The 24,049-nt window shown below is 31.6% G+C and overlaps 1 protein-coding gene across 2 annotated transcripts in view; it reads left to right on the top strand.

Moving 5' to 3' along the window:
• LOC107448217 (BAI1-associated protein 3) overlaps positions 1-24,049 on the top strand; it is a 61,119-nt gene that overhangs the window by 23,975 nt on the left and 13,095 nt on the right. The window contains exons 11-21 of one of the 2 annotated variants that reach the window (XM_071179770.2): positions 898-1,146; positions 2,489-2,552; positions 4,521-4,577; positions 4,983-5,080; positions 5,508-5,559; positions 8,979-9,136; positions 12,663-12,783; positions 15,079-15,150; positions 15,240-15,305; positions 18,025-18,126; positions 18,757-18,942. In XM_071179770.2, coding sequence (XP_071035871.2) covers positions 898-1,146; positions 2,489-2,552; positions 4,521-4,577; positions 4,983-5,080; positions 5,508-5,559; positions 8,979-9,136; positions 12,663-12,783; positions 15,079-15,150; positions 15,240-15,305; positions 18,025-18,126; positions 18,757-18,942 — 1,225 coding nt within the window. The remainder of the gene's footprint in view (positions 1-897; positions 1,147-2,488; positions 2,553-4,520; positions 4,578-4,982; positions 5,081-5,507; positions 5,560-8,978; positions 9,137-12,662; positions 12,784-15,078; positions 15,151-15,239; positions 15,306-18,024; positions 18,127-18,756; positions 18,943-24,049) is intronic. The other variant, XM_087164659.1, reaches the window with a different exon arrangement.

Genomic DNA, 24,049 nt, shown 5'->3' with positions numbered 1-24,049 from the left:
TCTCTAGCGGGAACTAACCTAGTAATAACGAGGGCATTAAAAAGTTTATCTTATATTTTTGCAATGACTTTGAACATTGCAAAAAAAAAACATGTTTCACGTGGGCGAAATTTAAGGCACTGAGATTTAAAATTTTTTTTAAATCAAAAATGTTACGTTGGTGAGTTCTTTCAATTCATTAAAGTAGAGATCATGTGAAAAACTTTAGAGTCTCATATTTTTGAGGCAAGTCTCATATTTTCCAAATATTTTTAAGGTTCTGCATTCTACGGGGGCAATTCTGAAATTGATTTTCCTTTTATTTTATTATTATGATCGAAATACAAAATCCATTTACTATTTTTAAAAGAACACATTTTATAGGTTGTACAGTTTCTTTTTAATTTTCCTACATAACCAATGGCACCCTTTTGGTTGATGATTCTTTTTTTGTAGATGGTGTGCCAGTTTTTGTATACCCATACCAGCTTTCCACTCTTTTCTTGACAAAGCATTAAACCACATATCTCAATATATAGTTCATTTAACCTTTAATTTCTTACAATGGCTTCAATAAAACATCATCATGTACCCACTCTATAATACGCACATGAAACCTAATGACTACCACCTGAGTCTTTAGTTTATGGAATATTTGTTAGGAAGGCGATTTAGATCCAACGATGAGGTAAAGGACGAGATTCCATTTAAGAATATGGTAGGGATGTGGTATGACATACGCATATATTAACTGCCTACTGCGTCTAGAAAGATGCATATATTGATGCATCTTTCTAGAAAGATGAAAAATGGTGGAGGTTTCATCTTTTAAGGTATAACAGAAAGTAAATATATGCGTTAAAACATATAAGGTATAACTTTTGATTATCTAAATAATGCAATTATTTTTATATTTAGCTCATGGCTCTTGGCTGCTACTTTGAAAATGAAAGGCGAAGAACGTATGAGTTTTTATTTTTTACATGTTCTCTTAGAAGGGTTAATTTTCGATATAGCAGCTGATCCTGCAGCAGATTATATGGAAGCAGCGTTAATACACAGCATTGAGAGATTTACGGAATACATTTTTAAAACCTTAAAGCATCTACACGAGAAATTTAATGTTGAAAATAAAGACAATGCTGATGAGTTATATTTCCTACTCAAGTAATTTTTTTTTTTTTTTTTTTTTTTTACCTTTGAATCATCACAGTTATTTTGCTATATTGTATTTTACACTTTAGTTTGTAAACATGTTTAATACATTTTTTTATTAAGCTATAGAATTTTTGTTGGTTTTAAAAAAGGTCTTAGGGATTTGACAGCAAACGAAAAGGGTCAACTTTAGCTAATCAATAGTGTTAAAAGTATGAAACTTAAAAAATTTAATATTCTTAATATGACTTCGAACATAGGAATGCAATAAAATAGCTAAATATATTAATGTAGATTAATATTCATTGACATTGTCACTATAGAATTTCTTGGTGTTAATTTTTCACATTCCTTAAAAGATTCTATACCTTACAATTCATTACATCGTACATTATTAAAGAAAGTAATTTTGACTATTTACTAAAAGTTACTTTTTGCATGGAATTATCTTTAGATAAACGAATTTTGAAAATTGTGTGCAGAAATTTTTCAATTCGCTTAAAAAGTTCTCGAGACTTAGTGTGTACACAAAAAGTAAAATGAACATTAAAGGGTCTAAACTTTGGCGCGCTCTCCTGACCAAGCTATATCCATATTTCCCAGATTGCGACTACCCCTTATATTTTGGGTCAGAAGTCCAAATCCGTTGAAAAAGAAGGTATGTTTATTCAGAGAAAGTACGCTTTTGTGCTGATTTCGTAGCTTGAAATATCGTCTGCACAATTAGCATATTTGAGATTACCCCATCGGGTCATTACGATTGATTTCTAGAATATTAAGATCCAATCATTAGATCAAAAGTTATTCAGCTTAACCAGTTTTTTTTTTCACACTGAACACAGTTAGGACATAGTATGAATAAAAGAATAATTGTTTTGAAAGAAAAAATATTTTTTTTTTTCATTTTGTTCGCATGAATTGCCACTCCATAAACAGTATAGAAGCACAAGTAATCGACAAATCAAAGAAATTCTATCAATAGACACTTTTCGATTTCTTTTTTTTCTTAATTATAAACTTCTGTTGTTGAATAAAACAAGACATCTTAAGCCGTTTTTGTGTTAGAAAGTAAATTAGCTGCGTAATACTGAACGTCTCAAATATATTTCTTGTAGAAGATCTGAATACAGTGAATTGTTGGTTTTTAATAACAAGAAAAACATATTTTTAGGGTTTAGAATAATTTTCCTCCTAAACAAGGATTGCTACCACAATTCTGAAGTTACAATTCGAAGAAATATAATTTTGAAATTAAATGTTTTATTTTAAAATAGCTACTTCTGGTTTACTAAATTTATGCATAACTAATTTCATTATTTATATTGATCTATATAATCAATTGTTTTAATGGCAGGTGCATAAATGCATCAGAAATCGAAGGAAATGAAAATTATCGCAAATCTTATGATATTGTTGCTGTAAGTATTTTTACAAAATCATAAAAGCCTTTTATATATTTTTATGTTTATGGTTAACCATATCGTACCAAACCATACAATTAGCGATATTTCTCGAAGTGCTTTTAAAAACTCCTTCGAAGTAAGCTTCATTTTATAAGCGCAGTCTTAAATGTGGTTACCTTTCAGTACCCAATACCCAATGAGGTGAACCCGGTTCAAATAACAGCAGTGACTGGTTGGTAATTCTGTTCCCTGCTAGCAGCAACCACAGTGCTGACGTAGAATATCCTCAATTGTAGACGGATCACGGATTAGAATCCCATCCTTGGGTTAATCGTTGGAGGTTTTCGTTCTTTTCCCCCACTCTAACGAAAATGTGGGTTAGTTCCATTAAAAAGTCCTTGACGGAGGCTAGTTTTTTCCAATGTTTGATCCAGGAGGTTCATTGTCTTCTTTGTTGGGTTCATCATTAAGGCTACGGAGTTGAACATTGATAGTTGAAGATTGATTACACCGGATATAAAATAAAATTGTAAATTAAGAGGACGAAATACTACTTGAGAAACTACATGGCAAATTCTCTTACAGCAACTATATCGGTATTTCAAAGTGATAACAGGTAAATCTAGAGTTTCAAATGTTGGAAAAATGCTCTCAAAATATCAAAGTGCAAACAAGTTATTGCAGATTACTTTCCCGCAGCATAATCCTAAGTAATTGTGCCATAATTTGTTCACATTTTGATATTTTTTCCAGCATTTGAAACTCCTTATTGACTTACTCTAGATTAACTCTCTTTTTATATTTGTCCCCAGTTCTTTTTTTTCCTCTGGTGTAACGTCCTCTACAATTCGCTTTTTTTTTTTTTTTTTTTTTTTTGACAGGTCCACTATTTCTATTACTAAATGCAGAATCCTTTCACGAGTGAAAGCTTTCATTTCTAGGCTTCTAGAGTCATATGCTACCATTTTTAACAAAATGTTTGAGATAAAAACTGAAAAATGATAATACTGGGGAACAAATTGTGTTCTGTTTTCTGATTTTGCGTTCTGTGTTCTGTTTAACAGATCTTCTACTTTTGTAATACTGATTTGGAATCTGCAAGCTTCTCTCTCCAAGCAACAGATTTATTTTTTAAATAGCATTTTAGTCTATTTTCTTGTCGAAAAGTACAAGTTTAAAAGTGTTATACATAACCGACAGTCGCTTAAATGTTTGGACAAATTTATAGGTGAGTTAAGACACATTGTGAGAAATAAAATTGCCTATGAACCTATGCACGGAAATATCATCATGCGCCGCTAGGGACTCTTCCCTATCATGAGCTGTGACATTTCCTCGCACGTCAACTTGTCTGGGCATAGGTTGCCATGCAGTTTTAATCATAATAATATGCTTTAACTTCCCTAAAAGTTTGCGGCAACATTTACGCGATCCCTTGTAAAATACAACGTTTTTAAATTCAACTAAAAGTAGATAAAATATGTCATTTCAAAAAAACAATCTGTAGCTTTAGGAGCAAAACTAATTCCAGATTTAAAATCCTCACACCCGAATAAGACAAGATCAAGTATTTGTAAAATGTAACAAAAAATTTGTTTCTCAGTGTTAACAAAATGTGTCCCTAAAATATTTGTAAAAAAAAAAAATACTGCAACTTATGATTTTTCTTCAGATATTGTTACAGAATGATTCAGTTGTGAATGGGTGTATCGAATAAAGAGGCCATGTTTTCAAACAAGCAAATTTAATATAATTGAAATCATTGAATTTATTGATATCATTGAATTTAATATCTTAGGGCTTTCCGATAAGCCTATAAAGAAAAGAGAGAATATCTCTTTTCTTTAGCCCTGGTCACATAAATGATACAAAATTATTGTGAGTGATTACAACGCCCTCTGTTGGTCAGGCAGAAATTCGTAACAGATATGTTTCTTATTGTGCTATGAACTATTGTAACATTCTTCATATTTCTTTTTCTAGCAAGAAGCTTACACTTGGTATTTCGCAGTAATTAATGAAAATAGATTTGGTCTCGAGGTATACATTTAGTTATTGTAAATATTTATCCATATTTTTATGAATATTACTTTATTAATTAAATGTTGATGTTGATACTTCAATAATGAATTATTCGAGTAGTAAAAAGTTCTTTCTGATATCTCCTATTAGAGGCATAAACCTTAATTTTGTTGTTTTTGTCCTCTCGTAACTTAGGGTACTTTTTAGCTTACAACTTTTGAATAAATACAATACTTGTGAATTTTGTACGCACCTACGTTGTAAGTTTTTTTTCCTTTGCTTATTAATTATTTTTTAAGCAAAGGAAGTAGCACTGATCTGCATTTGTTATAAAAGTTGAAAGTAGGAAAGAAAAAAAAGTACTCGTGGGCAAAAAAGTGATCTTCATTGTGGCTTTTAGTGATGATTTTTCATTTTCTTCAGGAGGACGATCAAGATGTTGGAAAAGTTTCTACTTGCCTATCGGAAATTGTAAAAATTTTCTTGAGAAACCAAATACTTCTGGACGATATTTTCAAGAGGTTGTATTTTTTTCTTCTCACTGGCGTACTTCTTTTTTGTCTCTTTTTTTTTCTTCTTCTTTCTAATTAACCCTCTAAGCCTTGAGCTTGAGCCACTGGGTAAAATTGTTCGGAAATTTCCCAACTAAGTACAACTCTCTCATTGAATCACATAGAAAAAAACAGTTTTTTTTTAAGCAGGAATGCTTGCAATTAAAAGTTTGGAAAATGACAGGGCTGAAATGTTAAAATTATTTTTTTTTAAATTTTAGCATTTTAAATATAATTGAGAAATTAAATTATGTTTTTAAGATAACTTTACCAGAAATTCTAGGATGCATTCGATTTCATTGTGTGATTATAAAATGCAATACAAATATAAAGACTCTCAAAATCTATCTATACTTTATAAAGCTTGTATTAAACTACGAAAAATTTACCTTTTTAGGGCTTGGGAAGTCAATTACAGCGTAATTTCTCTCAAAGTTCTGGACCAGGTGGTAAGTGTTTTTATTATACTTAGTTATACGGAACTAGAAAATTTTATTATTTATATATTTCTTGTTTTTGAGAATTCTTTCAGAGAAATTTTATTCCCAAGAAGTTTAGTATGTTGTTGAAGAGTATGTTAATATTCTGACTGCATAAAAAACAGACGCATTACTTTTTTCTATCAAAAAATCAATTTTGGAAAGTTAAAGAAAGCAAAGGAATGATGTATATAGTGCATATAACAATTAAAAAGGTGAATTGGGCAACAGTAGCCTAGTAGTTAAAGAACCAGATCCTGATCCGGAGGGGTGGGGGTTCGATCCTTGACACCGCTCAGATTCACTAAGTACATGCGATGCTGGTACTCATGTTGCATAGCTACCATTACAATTATTCAATTCCAATTCACTAGTATATAAGACATGTTAACCCGATTCTATTTGGAGATACCTTTAAACCAATGGTGACTTACGGACGTGATCTGAACACCTTAACAGAAACGCATACTTCCATATGAACACGCCTACTTTGAAGGACGGAACACAGTGAACACTTGACTTGCTATTTGTGACTGCGACTTCGTCCTCCTCACGCTGTTGCCACTCAGTTTCGATCACACATAACGAGGGTCTGAATATACTCGATTACAATTACGACCCAGGAGCGTCTACTCCTACAACCATGATCTTAATACAGCTCTCACGATTAGCACTCAAAGCCCTGTGATCTTAATACAGCTTTCCCAGCCTCTCGCAAAAATGTCAGAGAATCCACTAGTGGTATCCATTAATTCCTCGAATTCGAGCACAGATAAAATTCTGGTGGGGAAGTCTACCACCATACAGCTATTCAATTCCCGTTTACTAGTATATAAGACATGTTAACTCGATTTTATCTGGAGGTATCTTTAGATAGATGACGGTTGACGTTGTCGATAGTCTAGCCCCACACTCATAAAATCTGTGGAATTTTGGAAAGAAGTGAGTTCGTGTGAACCATGTGATTTCAAATGCTGAAAAAAGGTTTTTCAAAACATCAATATGCAAACAAATTTTTCTTAGATTACTTCCGAACTGCGTAATTCTGAGTAATCATGACATAATTTGTTTGCATTTTGATATTTTGAAAAAAATTTTTTTTTCAGTGTTTAAAACTTCTACGTTTTTCTGAATCCACTTTTCACTAAACTTTAAATTTGAAATTACGTCTGTAGGTGAAAGATAATTTGCTTGACCTAGTTGTTCTGTGCTCCGTTAGACCCAATATATGCAATATACGATCGCGTAAAATCTGTATAATTGAAAGTTCTGTTATCAGTCACTAAACAGTACAGGGATCTGTAAAAATATCTTTTCAGATCTATGTCGAAATTGAAAAAGAGGCCTCCCAAATGAGTTATGCTGCCCTTCTGTGGAGTTCTCAGCTAAGACGTACTTTCACTCTTGCGGTGCTCTCTTGTCAAACAAAAGGCGCACCTTCCTGATTTAATTTGCAAAAAAACAATGACTGACGAACTTTGCTTGTCCAAGTGTCATTAGAAGCAACGCAATTTTTAATTTTCGTTTCAATGCATTCCCCCATAGACTATTAAGTCCAATGTAACTGGTTATATGAATGCCATGTCTAGGAAAATTGACAAACAATCTTCGAAATAAATGTAAGCGATCATGCAAAATAAATGTGTGTCGAAACCAATTTAATAATCATTCGTTATTTTCATGCTGATATTCCACATAATGCTTTTATGATGATCATATTGATATTCTGAAACTTCAAAATTTAAAAAAATAATTGCAATAAGGACATTATTATTTTATGATTCGGTTGGTTCCTTATTTTATAGCTGTGGTCATAAATTTTACTCCAGCTCAAAGCCCATTAAAAATACTTTAAAATATATCATATATATATATATGGGTCATTCTCACTAAAACAGTCATTTTCATGTCCCCAGTATATTTTATGTTTGTTTTACAGCTTACGAAAAAAAAAGTTCAGGGAAAGTGTCCTTCAGAATGCAAGCTAACAAAAGAATAAAAATAAAATTATCAATTTTTATTTTTTATTTATTTTAGGTAATTAAAATATACCAATATGTCATTCCCTCACTTGTCCCCACTGCTGATCTAAAAAAAGAAAAAAATTGTTTCTGAAATATTTTTTTTTTTTTACAAATTCGTGTTTTTTATTTCAGAATACTGAAATATAGAATTCAGAAAATCAATTTTAAATTTAATTTCTGATAAAAATATTAACACAGCACTATTTTAAACTTTGTCCCCAGTGTTTCGCGTCATTCCCTCACAACAATGTTCTTATGTTCTTATCACCTGCAATCTTCTTAGAATAAAAATATTTTAATAAAAACTTCAGAAGTTAACAACTGGCATCATAGAACAAAATTGCAGTATGTTTCCCTCTTCAACTTAAAGAAGCTTTGCTGTGGAATAAATTTGAATGAATCAAACCAGGTAAAAATTTTTATATTTGTCATTCCCTCATGTCATTTTTTAGAGTAAAATAAAATACAACTTCATCGAGAAAGTGGATAATTATATGTTGCTTTCTTGTATGAATATAATTGTATGTGATTGACTTCAGAAATTAATTAGGCGTAACTGTTATTTTTAAATTTAATTGAATTCGTCATTCCCTCACTAGTGTATAAAGTGAGGGAATGACGCTGAAGTGAGGGAATGATTCAAGATGGGTATATTATAAAATTGTTTTTTGTTTAATCGTGCCAGCCAATTTTATTTCCCAAACCTGAAAAAACTATTAAATATATAAGACTAAATTATAATAAATATTAGATATACTTTGTATGTTATCATTTTCAAACTTTAGGTAGATGTAACTTAGATAAAAACATGTATTAAAATAAAATATCATTCCCTCACTATTAGTGTCATTCCCTCACTTTTTAAATAGTGAAAATAATAAATTTACTTATTAATTAATTTGAAGAATAAATTAAAAAATTAATAAATTAATTTATTAAATCAATTTATTTGTTTATTAAATTAACTAATTAATTATTAGTTATTATAAATTAATTAATCATAAATTAATTATTTAAAAAATTAATTAATTTAAATATTAAGTATAATTTATAGGATATATACTTTCTTAATAATGCCATTACATATTTCTATTAATATAAAAAGTTTCAGAGCTTTTTATTCAGTTTACTTTTTTGGGATTTTATGAACTGAAAAATGACAGTTTTCGTGAGAATGACCCATATATATATATATATATATATATATATATATATATATATATATATATATATATATATATATATATATATATATATATATATATATATATATATATATATATATATATATATATATATATATATATATATATATATATATATATATATATATATATATATATAACCTTTTTTTCTTTTTTTTAGGTGAAGGATATCATAAAGCCAATCATTGAACATGTAGTGTATGTGGTGCAAAATCGGGACAAGGGAAGGGATGTCGAAGAGTCTCTGAAAATGTTACAGCTCTACCATAATGTTCGAAATTTAATTAATTACGTAACTATCGATCTTTCAGCATCACGGTATTCCTCATTTTATTTATATATTTTATACTGTAATATTTCGTTAAGAATAGTCTTTATTATTATATAGTACATGAACTACCACTTTAAAAGCTTTCATTTCCAGAAACAGCAACATACGTTGACTTTCGTGAGGGCATTTGCTTTTCTCATTCAATGTTCCTATAAGTATAAGTATTATAGTAAAGTTTGAGCAAAATTTTGGAGGATCAACCTAAGCCTGAAGACTTGGAATCTGATTCGGAAATTATAAAATATGCGTGTCAAATAAAGGGAGAAATTCACAGAAGTTAATCAGTCTTTAAGAGACTTAGAGGGTTTTTTTTAGACAAAATTTTCTATTTTTTTGAAAAACAAAATATTATATGAACTATTTTATTCTGAGCAATATGACACCAAGTATAATCAAATAACTTTTGAAGTTACAGGAAAATAGTAAAACCAACTCACACAAAAAATAAAACAGCCATTTTCTTATCTGGAATCGTATACTGACTAAAGTATTTAGTTATAAGTTATTTATTCAAAGTTTTGTCTTTAAATCAGACTTAACTCTACTAGCTCGGAAGATTTAACTTCTGACAAACCTATTCAGCTAAAGCTTAGTAATTAGTTTCAGTATAGCCAATTGATTTAACTCATTTGGAATATTATTAATCTTGCATTTTGTATAATTAACTTCAACTTCTACATTTGACTATTGTTAAAAAAAAAATTTTCGGACAAAACATTTTTTTAATGTAAAATTTAAAAAATGAAGTTATTTTTAATTTTAAAAAAACGTTTTATTTTTTTATTTCTTTGAGATAGCATGATTTTTTTTATTAAAAAAACAAGACATTTGACTTCCTTTCAAAAGTAGTTTCAAATCATTAACATGATTTTTATGATTTACATCGTGCGCGCAAGATGTCATAGTAAGTTTTTTTTTCTTCAAATTTTAGCTCTGAGGAAAATTAAATTTTTAACTTTTTCAAAAAATGTTTGTATTTAACCAGTGTCTCTGCTTATGTTAAACTCCAATAAAAATTGAGAATCCAAAGTTAAATTTTAGACAAGTTATAGAAATTTAAAAAAGTAATTCCTTGATGCTTTCTTAATCAAATCAAAACCACCTAGTGAAAGAAAGTGTCTAAATTGGTGATTGAAAATCAAATTTTAATAGTCATAAAATTCAACCGAAAAACACGATCCGGTTTCCTTTTCACTGTCTCTCCATCACACGAGCATTGGACGAAATGTCTGTCAATGTGAAATGAAGTCATTTTAATATATTTTGGTGAGCCTGATGGCAGATATTTGTGCATCTAGCGACAATAAAACTCTTAAGGGATAAACAGCAGTTTTCTGTTACAAATATGCTGCAAAGGAACAACCTATTTCTATAGTGGTCGTTACCACCGTATCTACGGTTTGGACCAGGAGACAGATAGTAGTTGTGGTGAACAGATAGTAGTCACTATAGAAAGTGAGGTCAATGTAATATATAGAGAAAGCTGATAGTGGCTGATAATGTGGGTATAGATTACTGGACAATTGTTCAGAGACCTGTATCAGGCCACCGTTTTTTCATTTTCACTTTTGCTTGAGAATAAGTGCAAGTATAGGTCTTTAACACTAGAAAGACTGAAACTTAGTATATATCTATATTGCTCAAAAGCAGTCAAAATGACTGCATTGTGAAAGAATAACTAATGCGTAAAGAAATTTGTTTAAAATTAATTTTTAATATTTTTTTAGATTATTTACAGTTCTATAATAAGTTATAAGTAAATATTAACAAGAAAAAAAAATTACATGTTGTATAAATAGTCACAAAATTCTAAGAAATTGTGTCATTATATACAACATCGTTTTTCTAATTGAAATTAAAAAGCAGTCAAAATGATTTCCTTGGGCAATCTACTGTAAGAGATGAAGAATGACGAGTTAATGACTAGGAGTAAAAATGACTCCTACTCGCGATGTAAGACGTGCTAAATATCAGAAATCAGATTCTCATGAACAATGAAATTCTATACTGTCTATGAGTTTACAACTATTAATTCTTTTGATATTTGTAACCTCATCTTTAATTCTAAAGTTTTTAATAGTTCACCGACTTATGCTAATATTACAGTTAATGGAAATGTATACCATTTAACAGATCACATTTAACCGATTCTGAATTACATCCTCTTTTAAAAAATGAACTAAAAGCATTCCCTCTTCCAAAGAGGATACTAACGGTTTTAATCATTGGTTATTATTCATTATAGACAAAGACTAGACATACTCCGTTCGTTTTTCCCAGTCAATGAATTCTAAATATATCCTGGTGTCTGAACAAATAAGAGACAAGCTGGATATTTGCCAGTTAGTACTTAATGAAGTGAATATTTTCTCGAAAGTCTCCATTCTCCCCTTTGTGTTTGTTAACACCTAACTTTTTAAACATAAAAAAAGCTTTGAATAAACGCTCATAAGTTCGCTAAATTTCATTAAGATATCATTAAACCTCGTATCATTTTAATTCTCATTATGGGAAAATAAGAAACTCACTTAAAATGCTTCATAAATTTAATACTTTATTCAATCATGTCGCTTTTCTTCATTTTTAAGTTCAGAACAGCGTAATCTATGAAATTTTTCGCATCTGATATTCATAATTAAAAACGCAGTTTAATTTTTAGAGTAGACTCTAAGATTTCAAAAATGCATACGCATAAATTAAAAAATTGCGTCGACAAAACATGTGTAGAACACGCGACAACGAGTTAGCATGCACTAACTTGCTACCTCCCCCTCCCCCATAACCTTATTTATTCAAGTTTTAGTTTCATGCCTAACGATAAAGGATTTCTGATGGTTTCTTGAAAAGAAGTGTCAAGTAGTTCACGAAAGCCATGCGATATTTTTGGGTATTGATGTGTTATCTAGAAAAAAATTCAAATATTTGTAAAACACTTATCTGGAAACAATAAAAAGAAACAAGTAAATGAAAAAAGCTAACCATAATTGGAAGAAATGAAATTAGTGACTTATAACTGTATTGTCCAAAAACCCTTTCCATTGTATTTCCAGGAAAAATAGTTTTCTAAATTGTGTTTTGGGGATAAATTGTGTTTTAGATGGGTTAAACATTCTAGAGATGGCAAGGGAGATACTTTCTGGCTAACGTAAAACAGATCCAACAACGAGTGACAACTGCTCATCCAACGATATCGAAAAAAGCATTTGCTGACAATTTCCATCCATCTGCTGTACAATCTATGCTAAATGTTTTTTGTAGCTAATGACAATTATTTTGAATGTCGATATTTTGTTCGTATCTCTTGCTTCCTTTATTTTATAGAATCATTCACCGAATTTCTCAAATACAACCTGAGCATAAAGCAGCTGAAATATTCTATAATTCATTTTCAGAGCGAAACGCATTTTGCACTAGATTCCATTCCATATAAATTTATAGCCGACAGTTATTTTACTTATAATTTTTTTTAAACTAAACCTATTGTTATTGGATAATCTTAATTTTTATTTATAGAGATAAATTGTTCATGGATGATTATTCACACTGGTTCGGCGAAGACTTGATTCTTGAATGGTTTTTGCTTTGTGAAATTTATACTAAGCCATTCATTGAGAGAGCGGTAGCATTTGATAATGTAATCTTTACTTCTTTTTCATTCATGTTTTTAATAAATTAAATAACTTTTCATATTAAATTGCTAACATAATAATAGCATTTCTTATAATCTGAGTGGATAAAAAATTGCCATCCCAATTATTTTTTAAAAGAATATGACCCACCTAATTCTCGTTCAAACTAGATAGGTAATGTAATTGTATTTCCAAAATTTTGATTAACACTTTTATTTTACAATTTTAATTTTCAAATTCTTATTTTAGCCACACTAGCATGAGAAATTGTCCACTTAATCATAAACACAAATGTACTACTACTTCTCTTTTCATAACACTTTTCACATCATTTATGAATAGTAAAATTATTACTACTTGAAGCTCTAAATCTAAAGTCTATGTCTCAATTTCAATGAACCCACCGCGGAAAATTTAGTGTTAACTAATGTGACATATACTTTGCGTCTCATCATCAAAACGATCAATAGGTTAAATGTTCAGAAATAACTAGCTTTTATAACATGAGAATATACAAGTATTACATGTCAACTAAACTTGACTTTCACACCTTTCTATCTGATTAGCTTCTTTTCGCTGTTAATTACTTTTCCCCGGACAAGAATGTGCACAAGCGTGAAGTAATCACTCTCCAACTGGTAACTGCGTAATAGATTCATATAAGGTTGTTTTCTGGATATTGTTATTTTTTCTGCCGTCCCAAAATACGCAATTTTTATAACTGTTGTGAGATTGTAAGAATTAGCTTTAACTGGTACATGGTTTGCATATCTTTAGCTAGCTGACTCTGCTAACAAGGCGAAAGCCCTACTTGGGAAATTCACTTTGGTTAAAACATGGTATAATAGTAGTAAAACTTCCGGTAAGTATTTGCCCATTAAAATAATCAAGCGCGGAAGCCAATCAATTTCCAGAAAAACGCAATTGAAAATTTAAGTTAACTTCATAAATCGGTAGTTAAACCTCTACTTCAGTCTATATGTCCTGCATTCCTGCGACCAGTACGGTATTTCTTTCCTTGACAGTTTTTAATCCTCGAACTAATGATAGAATTTTAAATTTTTATTCCATCGTAATCCCTGTATACTTTTTACGCACGTTAGAATTGAAAGTTTTATTATTTTTGCGTAAAAAGCCAAAATGCATGTAACTAAACCAAATATGTTGTGATCTAATTTTTTTTTACATTTAAAATATTTCTTCATTACATTGAAAAGGAAAAAAAGTTTGCCAAAAAATCAAATTTATTCATTGATTTTGATCATTATCATCAAGGTAAGAAAATAGCACCAAATAGGCAAATTTTTAACACAGTTTAATTTTTTTTATTGGTTTTAACTATTTTTTCGCTTTAAAGCATATAAACTTATTTTCGGCGAATAAATTTATTTTTATCGAAGAAGTGCTCAGAGTTTGAAATTATAGCTTTACTCCGAATTGGACACTCAAACGTTGGCATATTTTTAATTTTCTTGGGACAAAGAATTTCATCAAACTCTCGTAAGAAAAAAAAAGTAAAGAATGAAAAGTGAAGAGGAGGACAACACTTTTTACTTACGCTATGTAATACAGTCGTTTGTGGATTCAAGTTGAAATAGGGGCATCCGTGGTTGACTCAAAGAATATATAAGTGAATATTATATATTCTTTGTCTGACCGGTCTCTCCTAGAGTGCCTAGAGTAACTCTAGTCTCAGGCACTCTAGTCTCTCCCTGTACCGTGGAGGTATCTCGAATTCTACCGTAACCCTGGATGTATCTTTGTGATGTAGTTCCTTAACTTATACTATCTGTTCTTCAACTTGATAATTTCTTACAAGCCGTACTTTGTATAGAGGACAAAAGCCTGCATATGTATGCGTAACAGCGAAAAGATAAATGAAAAAAAATTACGAAATGAATTTGCCCACATTTGCTAGTCCAAAACATACCCTCAGTTGGATTGGAAAAAAAACAAAATTTCAATACGATTTTTTAAAATCTTTTTACCTTATTATAAAAATGGATTGACTGTTTCATGAAGTAAAATATTGTAAATTAAATTGTTAGCTCAGAAAAAGTACGCCTATCAAGTTTAACCTTGGTACAACAATAAGTTTAAACACTTTCAAAAATTGTATGCTTTACTGATTGTAAGCTTTACAAGCAATTTTAAAGCAAAACAAAACCTTACAAGCAAAAGCTTCCCAAAATTTACGACACATTTCATTGTTAAATAAAAGCTTTATTAGTTAGGAAATATTCATGGGGAACACAATAATTCAATGAATAAAGTATGTGTTTTTTTCCCCTGTATTGCAGATGGAGCGGATTAATGAAATGATTTATCATGGTAACTCGGTTCCTGACGTGGCAGCAATTGTTGATGAAATAGTACTGTCATAAGTTTATTCATTATCTCTCTATTATCTTTATTTTGAAATAATAATAATAATATTTTTTATTTATATATTTATTTTTAGGTAATAGACGTGTGGATGAAATTGAGTTGGGAAGAACAAATTTTCACTCAGAGTGCTTTGACACAAGTATATCGGATATTATTTAAAATTGCTAAATTATTTGTCACTCCAAATAGAAAAATAGTACAAACGTTCATATTTATTAATTACTAGCTGAATGGGGTGAATAAAAGTAAACAATCAATAGATCGCTACTAAACAGCACACAGAAATCCTGCATAAAACTGAAAGACATTTATAGACACAATTTATAGAGCTAAAATTATTCCAATTTTTTATTTATTTATTTATTATTTGTCCTGATCGATGACTTTACATCATTAGATTAAACAAAATACGCTTTTAGTAGGTCACCCCATCAAAATTAAGATTATATATTTTCAGTCTCATTTGGCATCACTGATGTTGATTGAGACGAACTCGTGATAGCCAAAATTTACCACAATCACGCGATTTCACTCTGGTACTAAACCTTTTAGAGTGCCTGCAAATAAGCTCTTTTTATAGGTACCAAATATACAAATTGTACCTATTTTAGTATATTTACAACCTCTTAAAACTGCACCAATTACTATATTACCGAAAGAGCCTATTATTAAAATTAATTAAGCAACATAGGCGTCAATAATATGGCGATTCTTTACGGTTCCATTGCACAAATAAGTACCTTTCCAGCTTTAATTTTGCTTTTTAATACATAAATTATTTTTTATTTTAATTAGAACCTATTGTCAAAACTAATTATACGTAATCGGGATAAATAACAGTATTTCAATTTTTTATGCTTCCCCTAAACGAATAAATACTATTTTTCCCTTAATTTTGCCTTTCAGAACATATTTTTCTGTCTTAATTTCCATTGATTTTAAATTATTTAGTTCGATATATAAACACCTTTTAAAAGTAAAACTGCTAACAAAATAAACACGCAGTCAGATAATTTTAGGAATGCTAATTTGGTGACGTAGTACGCGTATGCTACCACGTTTATTTTGATCATTGAGTTTATCTGACATGACGAATGAAAAATAATTAAATAGGAGAACGTGCGAAAAATGTACGCTTTTAAAGTGTCTCTATAAGCTGTAATAATGGAAACTCAACATGAAGTGATCTAATAAGCATTGGAAAAAAATTCTAACAAGCGAGTGGAATTTCTAACTTATATTATGGTAAATTTAATTGAATGAAACTGCAACGGAATATACAACAAATAACCAAAAAAATGGTTTTGTATGTGCGTGTAGGTACTTGTCCGTTTTGGAAAGCGGTAAGAATCCCATTACCACAGTACCTCTTTTAGGCACCAATATTGGTATAATAGGTTCTCATTCCTACAGCACCTGTAACGACATGGCGTAAATTATCCTCAGTGATAGACGGATCATAGTTTAGTCACCTTACCGTCAAGCCAACCATGGAAGATGTTCGTGTTTTTCCTCACCACGTAACGCAAATACGGTTAGTTCAAATAAAACGTCTTCCACGAAGGCAAATTTCTCACAATACTTGGACCAGGAGTTCCCTTGTCTTCTGAATTGAGTTCAAAATTACAAGGCTTCAAAGTTGAACATTGATAGTCATAAACTCAAAATTGAGTCAGCTGTTCAACAACGGTTATTAAAAAAAAAGATTGCTTCTGGGAGCAGCGGAGGCCCAGGGGATAAAGCGTTCCCCTAACTAATGTGTTGCCATCTTTTGACGCAGTCTTTCTATTTGAGCAGAATGAAAGCTTTTGTTGAATTGAATTGGAATTGAATATAGGATTTAATGGCACAAAATCCAAAAGAGGATATGCTGCGTCAAACAATATGATAAAAAAAAAACTTTTGTTGAATTAGGGAGAGTTGAACAAAACCGTGTAAGAACGTGGAACCGAGTTTTTGTACATTTAAGACTTGGTACGTTAAAGTACTGCTGTACTTTTATCAAAATTAGATGAAACGTGTTGCAGACAGTTACCATGCTGAATAGAGATAAATACACGACGGAGAAGGCTGTTCTTTTGTAAACGCTAATATTTCGAAGCATATTAATTTTACACCGTCGATTTTAAAACCAGGAGAAAATTTTCATGGCAAACTCAGTTTCCTTTTTATTGGAATTTTAAAATTAAAATCTTTGAAAGAAGTGAGTTCGTGTAAACGTAGAGTAAATCATGAAGTTTCAAATGCTGAAAAAATGTTTTAAAAATATCAATATGCAAACAAATTTCTGCAAGATTACTTCCACACTGCGTAATTCTGATAATCATGGCATAACTTGTTACCATATTGATATTTTGAAAACATTTTTTTCAGTGTTTAGAACTTCTAGATTTATCTGAACTCCCTTTTCACTAAACTTTAAATTACTTACGTAGGTAAAAAATAATTTGCGATCTGTAGTTGCCCAGTAGTTAGAGAATCTGACATCGGTCCGGTGAGAGAGTGGTTCAATCCCAGATCCGGTAGACCCCCACGGAGTATAAGCAATGTACGTGCACGTAAAATCTGTCGAATCGAAAATCATGTGACGGTTGTTAAGCAGTACTATGGGTACAGGGATATAAAAAAATCCCCTTCCCCTTCAAATCAATATCTAAATAGCCCCTCGAATGAGTTCTGCTGCTTTCTATGTTTCTGAGCTAAGACGTACCTTCACCCTTGCTGTGACCTCTAGTCAAACAGAAGACGCATCTTCATGACTTAATTCACAAAAGGTGGCTGGCGAGCGTGGCTTGTCCAAGTAACATTAGAAACAACAACACAATTTTTAATTATTTTTTTCAATGTATTCCTTATAGGCTATTAAAACCTGCGTAACTGGCTATGTGGAAGCTATGTATAACAAAATTGGAGAGAATCAGTTTTTCTCTGATATAAAGCAATTTAATGTGGATGAGAAAGTAAGTGCTTTTATTTTATTAATTTTTAGTCTCATGAAAAGTGTTCCAAAATTCACACAAGAAATAATTTTCGTAGCAAAAGCAGGTTTTGTGCTCAAAATTACGATTTTTTTAAACTAGTTGATTATAAAGTATACAGTCTAGGATTTTGTATGGAACAGCAAGCATGTTAGCTAAATGGCCTCTGGTACTGACTCATGGAAACTATCTTGTCGAAATTTTCCTTTTTCATTGTGGTTAAATTCGTTGAAACCGCTCTCAATAACCTCCTTGAAGACCTGGGTGGTTGTGATTTTGTAAGCATAAATCTAAAAAAAAAGACAAAAAAATTTAAAAGCTTCTTCCTAGTGGATGATTTGGGAGGGAGGAAACAATTCTAATAATCAAAATTGGAAATAACATCACTGGTGAATGACTCAACATAACTGAAAATAATCCTCAAATTTTTTAAAAACTTTTTGTTCTTTCGTGTTGCGCTCACTTTTTAATAAACCTGCTGAACTGTCAGCTGTATTTTTTTTCGTTTTATATTAGCAACATTTTACTTGCTCAGTTCAAATCTTGCGTGAATTTCGGGACACCCTTTAAATCCCTTAACCTTCATTACACTATTTTTCCTAAATATTGTAGCTTTGTGTGGCTCTGAGCAATGTTCATGCAATGTTTGATCACCTTCACTTGACAAGAAACAAAATATTAGCAGTTCTCAGTCAGACTGAAAGTGATTATGGCTTCATTGTAAAAGATCAAGTTTCAAAAGTTGAAAGCGAATTAACAATGCAGGTATCCGAGGTTGTCCATGAAGTCTTTCAACAAGCAAGTATACTTCAATTACAAACATTCTATGCCCACTACTAAAGATCGTTATTTAAATCACATAAGGTACCTGATTATTAAAAGAAATCTGAGGTATAAATTGTTTGTTCTTGAAATTGTGATTATACGAACACGACAGATATGACCACCATAAAGGGACTAGCAAACCAGTTGCTACGCATTGTTAAGACCTTGGTCTCTCCCAAACTTATATTTTAATTGCACCAAGATCCTTCCTTTTTTTCACACACATACATAACCTAAAGTTGTATCTCATCTTGATACTCTCAAATTTTTTTTCACTCTTAAGTCTAGTTCTGTCCCAATCAATCATTGTGCATGAAAATAAATTCTGATCCGATATGTGCTACCTTCATCACCACCGTCCCTTCAACTACCATGGTTTTCATTATATTCTTCAATTATTTTCCCAACCATTCTTTCGTTAGCAACTATGATTTTCCCTGTTTTCAATACGCACGAGTCTTTACGGTGAGCATCGTTTTGTGCAGTAAAAACGCTTATTAACTTCTTCAGCTTTATCATTTAATTCAACTATAAAACTTGAAAGATTTTTTTAAGCACATATACATATTTTTCTCTTCTATCTTCTTCGAATTATTTGTTTCGTACTCATACGCCAATTAAATATCATTATTAGTGTTAAAATCTGATAAAGTTAGTATACATTAGGGTAAGTCTATATTAGATAACAATAGATGAGAAGTGACTATTTTAAATAATTCCGATATTTGTAAATACAGTGGAACCCCGATTAACACTTTTCGTCGGACTAGCGTTAAGAAACACACAAAGCGGTATTACGTAAAATCGGGATAAAAAAAAAACTCGTGCGTATAAGGCACATACATAGTCCAATCTTAGTTTCTCAGTAAAAAGAAACGAATATAATGGCAGAGTCACACCATAAATACGGCGGTCATCACATCTTCAACTTTAGAAGAGATGGCCGCTTAAAATCGAGGAGTGATGGTCACTTTACCTATACATATCAGAGATGCTAAGGTCCTTAAAAAATTAAAGTGTTAGCAAAATTGTGAAAATATGATGAACTCGAGTAAATTCGTCTTCGCTACCAAGTTTAATAATTACAAATTAATACATCTAGTAGCGAAATCTTTGGTTCCATATTTTTAATTTTACGATGAAAGCTAGTAAAAAGAAATTATTAGCTCTTTTTATTACAATATTGAAATTACTTCTTTAAACTTTATAAGGAACGTATGAACCTTTCATATTACTTTCCAATTCTGCAGACCTAACATACACTGGTGAAAATAATTGAAGGGTTCTTTAGCAATAAAAAACTAAAGAAGCAAATAAAACGAAACCTGACCAAAATATTATCCAATATAAGACCGATATATCGGAAAACAAAAATGGGTGCAATCTGTACCCAAAATACGGAAACTGGTCACTTGCCTAGCACAGCAGCCTAACCGAGAGTCTGTCAGTCAAAGTAAAACGTGTCTAATAAGGTGTATGACACCTCTAAGAGCTACAATCTCTATTGGAGTTTCATACTGTTTCACCGGGGTTCTTATCAATCCCTGCAGCAAACTCACTAAGGCACCCTTGTGCTCATCGATGGCTGTGAGAGCTGGCCTTCGAGCAGCAATTGTGCGTCCCATACGTGTTCAAGGGGATTAACGTCTGAAAACATCACAAACCACTCCAATCGAATATCCTCCTATAGGAGATATTCGTACACCAACTGAGCCCAGTGTGGAAGGGCGTTTTCGCCTATATGCTCCACGGAAAAGCCCCGTATAGGGTTCAAGGATCTCGTTCCTGTACCAATCGGAGTACCTCTATCAAACACGTTTGTGTGAAACACGTATGCCCATCTGCCAAGATGCCTGTCCAGATCATCGAACCACCTTGACCATAGTGGTCTTTTTCGACAATGTTAGAGAACCGACAGCAACTCCAGAGAAAAATACGCTTCTAGTCGCTGTCCAAACTGAATCGTGACTCATCACCAGCCACCACCCCAACCATCCTCTGACCAAGACAGGTGTTCTCGGCACCTAGACAGTCCTTTTTGTGGTTCACAGTCAAAGGAATGCGGACTACAAGGCGCTTGGCAAACAGGTCCCCTGCATTGAGTCTCTGGGCGACTATTATCTGTGAAATGGATGTTCCCGTTGCAATTATACAGGTGGCGAGACAGTTTTGAGTTTTATCTCTGTCGCGGACGTCTTTTAACTAGAATCTAGAATTGTGCAGCTCTACTGCGACGTAAATTAACAACAACATCTTTTAACTAGAAGTCTGAAAAAACGGTCTTGAGCCGGCATTGTTGCCCTTTTGCGCCTTTCACCTAGTCAGCAGACCATTGTTCCTGTTCTCTGAACTGTTTCCACAGAGTGGACAACACATTGCTCGAAACCCAGAGGTCCCGACAACAGGTAACCTATATTACGGGCCTGCCGCGAGTCTTTCAACTATCTGCGTTCTTGTGACATCATCTAGACCAGTGGTGCGCAAACTTTTTTCGACTGCGACCCCTTTTGTAGAGAGAAAATTTTTGGCGACCCCTAGAGATAAATGTTCACAAATACGATGTATATTTCGCGCATTTCTTTAGTTTCATCGAATAAAAACATCATCATATTTGACTCATATTAATTTTATTTATAATTTTAAGAAAATACTTTTTGTATAACACAAAAATCAGTAAATTGCCCTTTAATGAGATGTATGTGGCTGCAAGTTTCTAATTATCTCATCGATGTTTGGATGTATGCTGCTAATTGCAATTCGCATATCATCTTCAGGGTTTAAACACGAGCGGTATTTAGTTTTTATTGAAACTAGTTTGCTAAATCCAGTTTCACATAAATACGTTGATGCAAATTGTATTAACACTCTGATGGCATTCTTGCATAAAACGGGATATTGTTTTTCCACGGATACCAACATTTTTGGCAAGGCTGAGTCTTAAATTGATTTCGAAGAGTATAATCACTAATTAGATCTATCAATTGGTCTTTCTCACTAATTTGAAAAGTTGAACTGCATATGTCAAAGGAAAATGGATCACGAATCCAACCAAGATCGTTTTCAGGAAAATCCTCGAATCTTCTCGAAAAATTTTTCTTTAACTTTTCAATGTGATTGGAAATGATATTTTTAAATGTAAATATATCTATATTATTTTCCTTGATAAAATCGTTAAAGCAAGGGAACGTGTCGGTGTTGTTTTTATTCAGTTCAGTTTGCCAGAGACTAAGCCTATTCTTAAAAGCTTGAATTTTACTGGCTGCAGTTATGATAGTTGAATTCTCACCCTGCAAGCTCAAATTTAAGTCGTTAAGTTTTCAGAAAATATCAACTAAATAGCTCAGCTTCCCTAGCCAAACTTCATTGATATAATAACTTGCCAATCTATGTTTCTTTTCGATAAAAAACATGTACACTTCATTTCTCAAATCAAATATCCGTCGTAGTATTTTCCCACGTGAAAGCCATCTGACTTCGGTGTGTAACAGTAATCTCTCATACGTTGAGCCCATCTCATTGCAAAGTATTGAAAAGAGACGGCTGTTGTGGCTGTTGCATTTAATGTAGTTAATTGAACTAACAGCGTCTCGCAATACGTTGTGCAACTCTTCATCCATATTTTTTGCAACAAGAGCTTGCCGATGAATCATACAGTGATTAAATACCACATGAGGCGCCACCTTCTGAATTAAGCCTCTGAGCCCTTTATTCGAACCTGTTAATGCTGCAGCACAGTTTGCCCAGGTGAGGGACTCAAAATATTCATTTATTACTTCGAATATTTTTTCTCCAGTTGTTTTTCCATCCAAACTTTTGCAACATAAAAACGTTTCTGTTATATCTTCATTAAAAATAAACCTAACGTAAATAATTAGTTGTGACATTTTAGTAATATCGGTAGTCTCGTCCAGTTGTAAAGCAAATACAGATGAATTTTGTATGCGTTTTATGACTTCTGACTCGATATTTCGGAAATCCGCCGAGACACGGTATCTCTTGATAATGGTATTATTTTTAGTTCAGTTCCATATTTACCGCCATGCATAATTGATGTCATCTTAGTTGCTGCAGGAAGGATAAGGGTTTCTCCAATTGTATGAAGTTTCATTGTTTTTCCTATTAGATAAGAAACTTCTAAAGAAGTTCATAATGCTTTCTGAGGTATTGTTGTAAATTTCTTTAAATGTGCACTTTGAATTTTCAGATTTTCATCTCGTCTTTGACAAAAATCGGCATGTTTATTTTGAAGTTCTTTATGTTTAGTTTCTAGGTGCCTTTTTCATGCTCTCATTTGCTAATTTTTCGTTTCAAATGACACTTATCGGGCGTTCTTCATCATCAACAACACAAAATGTAAAACCATAGGGGAGAGTGGGGTCAATTGTAACAGGGTACGATTGTAACAGAGCAAAAATTTCGAGTGTCGGGTTCTAGATTTGGTTCCTAGGTGGCGCACAAGGTGTATTTAATAAATCTACATGTACACCCCTGATGGCAATCATTTTTATGTACTTTTGAAAGAGTTAGATCACAAAAGATATTTTCACGCTACGTAAGTACTTTTTTTGGTGTTAGAATATTATATTGTAACAAAGTAATTTTGTTTAAACAAATAAAAATTAGTAACCGAATATGTAAGTGGACACCTTAATTAACATTTCAATAAAAAAAAAAAGATTAGTTTTGTTAATTAACTAGCATTGTTTTTAACAAATGAAGCTGAAATGGCGTCTTGGGGACAATTGTAACAATAAGTAAAGGGACGATTGTAACAGTTGAAAATAAATAATCTTATGTTTACAAACCATTACTTAACTCTTTAAGAACCACCAATAGTTCCCTATAGCATTTATATTATATTGCATGCGCATTATTTTATTTGTCACCTTTCACAGCATAAATTAAAATTTTTAACCCCTTAAAGTTAAAAGTTTAACCCTTTAGGTCTCTGTTCATTATTATTTTTACTCCTAAAATATCATTACTATTTTGATCAATAAAAAAATATATCACAACTATGATAATATGTATAATTAACTATGTTTTAGTTGAATTTATGAACTGTTACAATTGACCCCGT

Source organism: Parasteatoda tepidariorum, chromosome 1 (genome assembly GCF_982258835.1).
Source record: "Parasteatoda tepidariorum strain Cologne lab strain chromosome 1, Ptep-v5.0, whole genome shotgun sequence".
Classification (NCBI taxonomy): Eukaryota; Metazoa; Arthropoda; class Arachnida; order Araneae; family Theridiidae; genus Parasteatoda; species Parasteatoda tepidariorum.
Note: the sequence above shows the minus strand (reverse complement) of the source record. Positions and strands in the feature narration are given on the sequence as shown.